A 9,485-nucleotide genomic window follows, 5' to 3' on the forward strand; every position below is an offset into this window, starting at 1 on the left:
AACTACAAATACAATGACTATAACCATAAACATAATAATAACAATAATAAAATAGCTTAATAGCTAAATCCATAAATAAAATCATATAACTAGAAAAAAAAAATAACATTTTTTTTTCAGTTAACCAAAAAGAACATTTGATTGTTACAAAAAATAACCAACGAAATAACAGAAAATATGTTACATTTTTATATTTAATTCTAATATTAAAATATTAAATTATATTATAATATGTTATGTTATGTTATTTCCCAACCCATATTACCAAACGGCTACTAGATTACGTCTCCTGAATATATTATACGATACATTTGAAGAAGACAAACTTTTGACGTATTTGTTTCTATCTATTTGGTAAAGTTTGTTAATTTGGTGCTCCATAATAAATACCCTTTCTTCCTCCCTGAATTCAATCGTTAAACAAACAATGTTCCCTCTCTTCTCTCCAGTCTAAGCTTTCAATTCTGGTTTTGTTCATTGATTCATTCTTCAATGGCTTCCTACTTCACAAAATCGAAATCTTCCATCATGCATAATCTCAAATCCAAGAGGTTTCTCATGTTAGGCCTAATCAATCGCACGACTTCCAGTTCCATTGGTAGTTCGCAGTTTGCTCCTCGTCTTCTTCATACGATTTCACCTCCATCGTTACCTGCTCGGAGTTATGGGAGTTCGTCTCGGATTAATTCCTCCATTGTTTTAACTCGTTGTTTTGCTTCGGTCGCCGGTGGAAGAAGAGCGCATACGGCTACCAGTGTTAGCGACGACGTCGATCAGGTATGTACTCGGTAACATCTTCTCGTTGTGATTTGCAATTTAGTTTTTGTATTCGTTTGTGACGTGTTTGTTGATTTAGTTTGTTTTGATTTGATTGGTTTGTGATGAGTTTTGACTTTTAGCAGTTTGTGTTTTCTACTCATGATTGTGGTATTGGTCAAATTTGAATGGAAACTCAAAAATCAATACTATTAGTTTAGTTGTAACGATCATAATAGTGTTTTCGCTTCACGTTTTTCCTGTTTAGCCTCTGATTTGGCTCTTTGAATTTTTCTGTTTTCACTTGATTTGTGAAATCGAATAGATTAGTTGTAAGAATCATAATGATCAAAATTCAATACTATCAATTTAATTGATGAACTTAGTAAATCGACAGGATTAGCTTTAAATAAAAGGGTTAAATGATAAGTTGAATTGCATATCAGATATCCAAATATGAAATAAGAGCTACCTATCTTGAATTTTGAGGTAAAACTAGTTCTGGATCAAGATTGAAATGGAAATTGTTACTGTTTTAGGCATTGTGAAAGCAACAAATTACTTCTTTTCAAAGGAAATATTTTACAGGTTTGACTTTATCAAAAAAGTCACTTTTTGACTTAGTAACCGATATGGTATTTTCATGTACAGATTAAAGCTTTGTTTATTCACTTTATTGACAGCGTTTTTCTTCTACTTAACAACCCATTATTACTTTACTACAGGTCTAACTTTATTCTGTATCCACATCGAATCTGAATTCTTCAGTTGACCATTTTTTATCATTAAAGTCAAACTTCTCTTCTTTGTTAGCACATGGATTCATCTGTAATTTAAAGTCACCCTTCAACTTTACGCGATTTAAATTGCTGTTCCTCTAACACATCCCATATTTAATTTCCTCATGGCATCTATTTATGACTCCTTATTTTCAAGGTGTTCATTTACGAAATAAAAGAAACAAAATCTATCTTTTTCATATTAAAAACAGGGATTTGACTTTTGACTTTTGAGTCAGTGCCACTACTTTTTGGAAATTGGAATAAACATTTTGCTTAGGAAATTGGAAACAAAATCACTTTCATTTTTTTATACCCTTATTAACACACATATCTTGATGCAGTTCTCTAATGAAACTCCTTCACATCAAGAACTAGATTTTCCAGGTGGAAAAGTCAAGTTTACCCCCAAACTAACTTTCACATCAAAAACTATAGAGGAAAGGGCTCATTGTTATCGAGTGCTTAATGAAAATGGACATATAATCACCAATAGTGATTCAGTTCAGGTAATTTAATTAACTTATTTAATTAACAAGATCGATTCTTTTTATATTTCCTAAACGTATAAAGGATCTTTTTGTCTTTTCAACATACAGATCAGCAAAGAACTTGCTGTAAAAATGTATGCTGACATGGCAACACTACAAGTTATGGATACTATTTTCTATGAGGCACAAAGACAAGGAAGAATATCATTTTATCTAACAACAATCGGTGAAGAGGCAATCAATATTGCATCAGCTGCAGCTCTTAACATGAATGACTTTGTCTTTCCTCAGGTTTTACTTTTTATGATCTTTTTTCATAACTTTCATAGATTAAAATCATTTTTTTTATTAATTAAAGTTTGAAATTCTGATATGCAGTATAGGGAGGCTGGAGTTTTATTATGGAGAGGATTTACTTTACAAGAATTTGCAAATCAATTGTTTGGAAATAAATATGATTATGGAAAAGGGAGACAGATGCCTATTCATTATGGGTCTAACAAGCTTAACTACATTACAGTTTCATCTACTGTAGGGTAAGATATCAAATTTAAAATTTGGGAAATTGTCAGAAAAAGTCCCAATATTTTCAGAAAAGTTTCACTTTAGTCCTAAATTTTATTTTTTGAACAGAAAAGTCCCAATTATTTGATTTTACACAATAATATGTCATTTCCTGTTAAAATTAAAAAAAAAAAAGACTTTTTTTTTAATTTGAGCCAAAATGAAATAATCGGGACTTTTCTATTCAAAATATAAAATTTGGGACTAAAGTGAAACTTTTCCGAAAATATTGGGACTTTTCTGACAATTTCCCTTTAAAATTTACTCCCTTTTTCCTAATTAGAAATTATTAAACTTTTTAGGGTTAATCTCAAAAAAGACCTTATATTTTGTGCTTTTTTCTGGTTTTATGCAGAAAAGTCTCATTATATTGGGAAAATTTTGATAAAGTCTTAAATGGTTGTTATTTTTTTGAACAAAAAAGTCCTATTATTTTAGGAAAATCACATAATCTGTCATTTCCTGTTAAAATTAAAAAAAAAATGATTTTTCTTTAATTTGGGAAAAATGTTAAATAATCAGGACTTATGTTCAAAAAAAAAAATTAGGACGGTATCAAAAAATTTCCCAAAATAATGGGAATTTTCTGTATAAAACCTTTTTTTCTTTGATTAAACCTCAAATTTATTTTTTGTCTGAAAAAGACCTTGTATTTTTCATTTTTTCCGAAAAAAGCCCTCAACTTTGTATTTTTTTCCGAATAAACCCTCAACCTTCTAAATGTTTCCAAATAAACCCTCAACTTTTATAGTTTTTCTCAAAAAAACCCTCACATTTTACTTTTTTTTTTGGCAAAAAATTAGTAAAAGGGCCGGATCGGAAAAAATAAAAAAATACAAGGTTTCTTTCAGGCAAAAAATAAATTTGAGTTTTAATGCAGAAAAAACACAAAATATAATGTCTTTTTTTGAAATTAACCCTAGAATTTACTCCCTTTGTCCTAAAAAGAAATTAGTAAACTTTTTACATTAACGCATTGTAACTTATAAAATCTACCCAATTTTAGCAATATCATCCAAATACAAAAGAATTCCCATTTCTACAATACTTAAATAAATGAAAGTAAAATGACTTAATAGAATGAAATAAAAGTAGGATGCTATAATAATAATAATAATAATAATAATAATAAATAAATGAAACTATTCTTTCATGTGACATATTACAATCTTCATGTATTTCAGAACACAGATTCCACATGCAGTTGGAGCTGCTTATTCTCTGAAGATGGAAAAAAAAGATGCATGCACAGTTACTTATTTTGGTGATGGAGGCAGTAGCACGGTATATAAAAAATATATGATCATAATTTTATATTTTTATAAAAAAAATTAATCACTTTTTCATTATATAATTCTCATATTTTATTTATTACAGGCAGATTTCCATGCTGGATTAAACTTTGCTGCAGTTATGGAGGCTCCAGTAATTTTTTTCTGCAGAAACAATGGATGGGCTATTAGTACTCCAATCAATGATCAGTTTAGAAGTATTATTATTATACATTCTCTCTCTCTCTCTCTCTCTCTCTCTCTCTCTCTCTCTCTCTCTCTCTCTCTCCTTTTGCAAAAAAATAAAAATATACTTTCTTTCAACTTCATATTTTCAATTTATTTACTTTTCAAGTCATTGTACCTTGAAAAAGCTACGAGTAAATTACACGAATGGTCCCTATGGTTTGGGGTAATTTACACGTTTGGTCCCTAACTTATTTTTTTAACTCGGAAGGTCCTTACTGTTTGTTTTTGTTGCGTGCTTGGTCCCTGTCTTACCTAAAAAGACTATTTTGCCCTTGATTTTTAAAATAAGGTGGGGTAGGTAAGGATGCTATTTCATGCATTTAACTTTTTTTTTTAATATTCTCGATTTGTAATTATATTATTGACTTTTGGACTTTTTTTTTTAAAATGTTAGGTGATGGAATTGTTGTAAGAGGGAAAGCATATGGAGTCCCGAGTATCCGAGTAGATGGAAATGATGCTTTAGCTGTCTATTCAGCTGTTCATAAAGCACGCAAAATGGCTATTGAAGAACAAACACCTGTTTTAATTGAGGTTTGTTTTGTATTATTATATAGCATCCTATTTTTAGAATATTGTTAATAGGGTTTTATGCAGAAAAGTCTCATTATTTTGGGAAAATTTTTGATGAAGTCCTAAATGTTTTTTAGGTTAATCTCAAAAAAAAAAAAAGTTATGTTTTGTGTTTTTTCCAGATTAAACCTCAATTTTATTTTTTGCCTGAAAAAAACGTTGTATTTTTTCATTTATCCCAATTTGGCCCTTTTAGTCATTTTTTGCCAAAAAAATTGTAAAATGTAGTTTTTTTTCGAGAAAAATTAAAAAAGTTGAGGGTTCATTTGGGAGCATTTAGAAGGTTTAAGGTTTTTTCGGAAAAAAAATGAAAAAATACAAGGTTTTTTCACCGAAAAAATAAATTTGAGGTTTAATCTGAAAAGAAAAACACAAAATATAAGTTTTTTTTTTTAATTAACCCTTTTTTTAGCAGAAAAGTCTCGTTATTTTGGAAAAATCACATAATCTGTCATTTCCTGTTAAAATTAAAAAAAAAAAAAAAACTTTTTCGTTAATTTGGGCAAAATGTTAAATAATCAGGACTTTTCCGTTCAAAAAAAATATTTCAGGACTTTATCAAAAAATTTCCCAAAATAATGCGACTTTCACTTTTCTGCATAAAACCCTATTGCTATATATTAGGGCACTTTTTTCAACAAAGTAGTAATAAGAAGAAATGAAAGTGAAACGGTATATTAATTATTAATTATTAAATAAATCAATGAAAGTACATTGCTATTTCTTAATTTAAACAACAGGCGTTGACATATAGAGCAGGACACCATTCAACATCAGATGACTCAACAAAGTATCGATCAGTTGAAGAAATCGAATGGTGGAGAGGTGATCAAAACCCTGTAAAAAGATTTAGAAAATGGATCGAAAATGAAGGTTGGTGGAACGATGAAGCCGAAACCCAACACCGTAGCAACATAAGAAAACAGGTAATTTTTAAATCTTTGACATGTAATAGTAATGTACTTTGTACTTAATTTTTGCTTACCTATAATTTACAGTTTTTAGGGTTAATCTCATAAAAGACCTTGTATTTTGTGTTTTTTCTGGATTAAACCTCAACTTTATTTTTTTCGTAAAAAAGACCTAATATTTTTTTTTTCATTTTTTCCAAAAAAAAAACCTAAACTTTATCTTGTTTTTCGGGTTAATCTAAAAAAAAATCTTATATTTTGTGTTTTTTTGGATTAAACCTTAAATTTATTTTTTGCCTGAAAAAGACCTTGTATTTTTTTATTTTTTCCGAAAAAACCTTCAACTTTGTTTTTTTTTTCCCGAAAAAGACCCTCAACATTCTAACTGCTTCCAAATAAACCCTCAACTTTCTAAATTTTTCTCGAAAAAAAACCTTACGGTTTACAAAAAAAAATGGCAAAAAATGACTAAAAGGGCCAAATTGGGAAAAATGAAAAAATACAAGGTTTTTTTCAGGCAAAATTTTTTTTTTTTGAGGTTTAACCCAAAAAAAAACGCAAAAATATAAGGTTTTTTTTTTAAAATTAACCCTTTTTTTTCTGGATAAAACCCTCAAACTTCTAAACGTTTCCAAATAAATTCTCAACTTTTGTAGTTTTTCCTAAAAAAAACCCTCACATTTTACAACTTTTTTAGAGAAAAATGACTAAAAGGGTCGGATCAGAAAAAATGAAAAAAAACGCAAGGTCTTTTTCATGAAAAAATAAAGTTGAGGTTTAATCCAGAAAAAAAGACAAAATATAAGGTTTTTTATAAGATTAACCCCAAAAAATTGTAAAATGTGAGGGTTTCTTTGAGAAAAACTAAAAAAGTTGAAGGTTTATTTGGATGCATTTAGAAGGTTGAACCGTTGAGGTTCTTTTTCGGAAAAAAAAAAGTTGAGGGTTTTTCAGAAAAAATGAAAAATACAATGTCTTTTTCAGGCAAAAAATAAAGTTGAAGTTTAATCTGGAAATAACACAAAATATAAGGTCTTTTATGAGATTAACCCTTTTTTATTGATGATAGCAAATATGTAATAAAGTACATTGCTATTAGTGGTAAATAAATTTAATTACATTGCTATTCTTGGTAAAAAAAAAATATAAGTACGTTGCTATTATTGGTAAAAAAAATGAGTACATTTCACTTGCATTAATCTAACTTTTGTAAGTAATAATGATATAGTTATCACAAGCAATTCAAGCGGCGGAGAAGGTAGTAAAGCCTCCACTTGGGGACCTTTTCAGTGACGTATATGATGTCATCCCTAAAAACCTTATCGAGCAAGAGGCTTTTGTAAGAAAAAATATGGAGAAACATTCACAAGATTATCCATCCGATGTTCCCGTGTAAATCAATGGTCTTTATCATGTATTATAATTATTATTAATTTTATCAATGAGAGTTCTAAATTAATATTATTTTGCATATTTCGTATCGTTTAATTGAATTCATTAGTAACTTGAATCTTGTAGTTGTTATATTATGTATATGAATTGGTTCGAAGTACAATGTGATATTATGTGTTCTAGGTATTGTAGGTAGGGGTGTTCAAAACCGGATATCAGAAATTTCGGATAGTGTATTTTTAGTATCCGAATCCGTATCCGAAATTTTGGATATCCGAAATTTCGGATACGGATTCAGATATTAAATCGGGTATCCGAGACTTTCAATCCAAAAAAAAAAATCTTAATTCACTATATGAAGAAGGAACATGAGATTGAATATAGTTAGAAAAAAATAAAATCATACAAACGTTATATCTATCTAGTTTTATTTGAAGATCGATTTGAAGTTTCAATAATATTAACATAAAGTGAACCAACTTACGATATTGTATTTGACATTTCACTAAGAATATATATATGAAGATACCATTTACTATTTTCCATTTTGATGCAATAAAAATAAGATAATTAAACAATAATTAAAAAAAACGTTGTCTAAAACTAAAATCAAAAGAACATAGTAATCAACGCTATTAATTTTCTTATCCATTTTAAAATAGTAAACAAAATATTTAAAAAACAAAATCAAATTTTTTTTTTTCGGATTTTCGGATATCCGAAATATCCGAAAATTTCTAAACTCACTATCCGTATCCGAATCCGAAAAACCGGATATCCGAAAATTCGGGTATTTTCGGATCGGATTTTCGGATTCGGATGTTTTTGAACACCCCTAATTGTAGGTAGTTGTTGTTAGGGGTTTGAAGGACAAATATAAAGAGCAAACAAGGTATTCGTGGTAATCATGCTACATCCACATGATAAATAAAGAAGTTTATTATTAAATAGGTTATAACCTATGTGATACACGGTTAATAAATTAAAATAACATAAATGATAATTATAACAAAAGATTTTGACAAATTTATAAAAGGTAATTAAAATAAATAAAATGAGAAAAAAATTAATTATGTTACTCCCGGTGGAGACCTGAGTTTAAAAGTACCAAATAAAACCAATTATGTTATTAAAGGTGACTTTAAAAGGTTTAAACTATCGTATGATACACGTGGAAATATTATATATTTTAAAGTGGTCTTAAACAAATGGAAACACTTTTCCATTCTATTATTTGGTTAATGAGTAATTTTATTTGTATCCATTAGTCTCTAGGTGAGAAGGTAAAAAAAAAAAAAAAATTGATTCGTATACAATAATTTTTCTTTTTACACAACAATTTGTGTGTTAAAGTGTTGTATTGTACAACTCTATAAAACAATGAATTGTTGTGTACGAATCATTTTCCTAAAAATAATGATGAATAAATCATTCACTTAAAACGCTTGAAATAGCAAAGTGGTTTGTATATTAAAAAAAAAATTATTACAAAGAAATTGCATGAACAATACTTTATGAAAGTATTTTGCTGTAAAAAATTTATACTTTATTTTTTTTTTCACAAATAGTGTCACATACACACATACACACATACACAATAATACACCATTACATACACAAACATTCATATATACAGAAAATAGTCATTGATATACGAAATTACAAAAATGGTCGTTGTATAAAAAAGGACAACATAAAAGGACCTTGGTATATGAAATTACAAAAAATGGTCCCTCATTTGGAGGAAACAACTTTCTTTTATTTGAAGGAGATTTTTTCATTTAGAAATCATTTTCCCCCCTCTAAAGTTGAATCAAGTACATGAATTCGAAGGAATTAGAATTTTTTTTCCTTGAAATCATTTCCTATAGAGAAGACTATTTTATATATTTTGACTATAGAAAAACACTTTTGTCGGGAGCAAACAGAAAACAATGGTTACAGATGTCACACACACACACTACAAAGTGACAGATACATGCAAACAACACAAACTTTTGATGTTGAAATTTTCCAGTAAATTTGAAGATATCATAATTATAGCGGGAATCAGTTAAACCAAACCTTATTCGTTTGGGTCGATTATTCGTCAATATATACCACTTTTCTAACTTAATTTTTGAATTTAAGACAAATTTTACATCCAGGAAAGTTTTAAAAAATATTCGTTATCAAAACTTAGATAAATAAAATTACAATGTTATTTCTTGCATCTAACCTTAAGATGGAGTACAACCTAAAACATCAAAAAACTTTATTAATAAAATTAAAGGAAAATAAAATTCTGGTCCTTATGGCATGCTAATTTGTATATTTTTTTCAAAGGCAAAACCAATTATTCTTGGAAAAAATAGCAGCCAAATAGTTTTACTTTAAGATTTAAGAACCAAAATCATTATTAAGTTACAAGATAAGGACCAAAACTGCAAACAGAGTCCTTTTGAGACTAAAACTGGAAAATGTGCTAAACTGGGAGACCAAAAATTGTAATTTACTCTA

General features: G+C 28.3%; 1 protein-coding gene across 1 annotated transcript; it reads left to right on the forward strand.

Moving 5' to 3' along the window:
• The first annotated feature begins 366 nt into the window (after positions 1 to 366).
• Positions 367 to 7,058, forward strand: LOC145160384 (2-oxoisovalerate dehydrogenase subunit alpha 2, mitochondrial-like). Its single transcript, XM_079079554.1, has 9 exons — positions 367 to 777; positions 1,880 to 2,044; positions 2,135 to 2,317; positions 2,405 to 2,562; positions 3,775 to 3,874; positions 3,968 to 4,079; positions 4,505 to 4,644; positions 5,424 to 5,609; positions 6,823 to 7,058. Exons 1-9 carry the CDS (start codon positions 493 to 495, stop codon positions 6,988 to 6,990), a joined length of 1,497 nt encoding a protein of 498 aa, XP_078935680.1. The 5' UTR covers positions 367 to 492; the 3' UTR covers positions 6,991 to 7,058.
• The last annotated feature ends 2,427 nt before the right edge of the window (positions 7,059 to 9,485 follow it).

This window comes from Lactuca virosa, chromosome 1, assembly GCF_052849685.1.
Source record: "Lactuca virosa cultivar CGN04683 chromosome 1, Lactuca_virosa_CGN04683_v6, whole genome shotgun sequence".
NCBI classification, from domain to species: domain Eukaryota; kingdom Viridiplantae; phylum Streptophyta; class Magnoliopsida; order Asterales; family Asteraceae; genus Lactuca; species Lactuca virosa.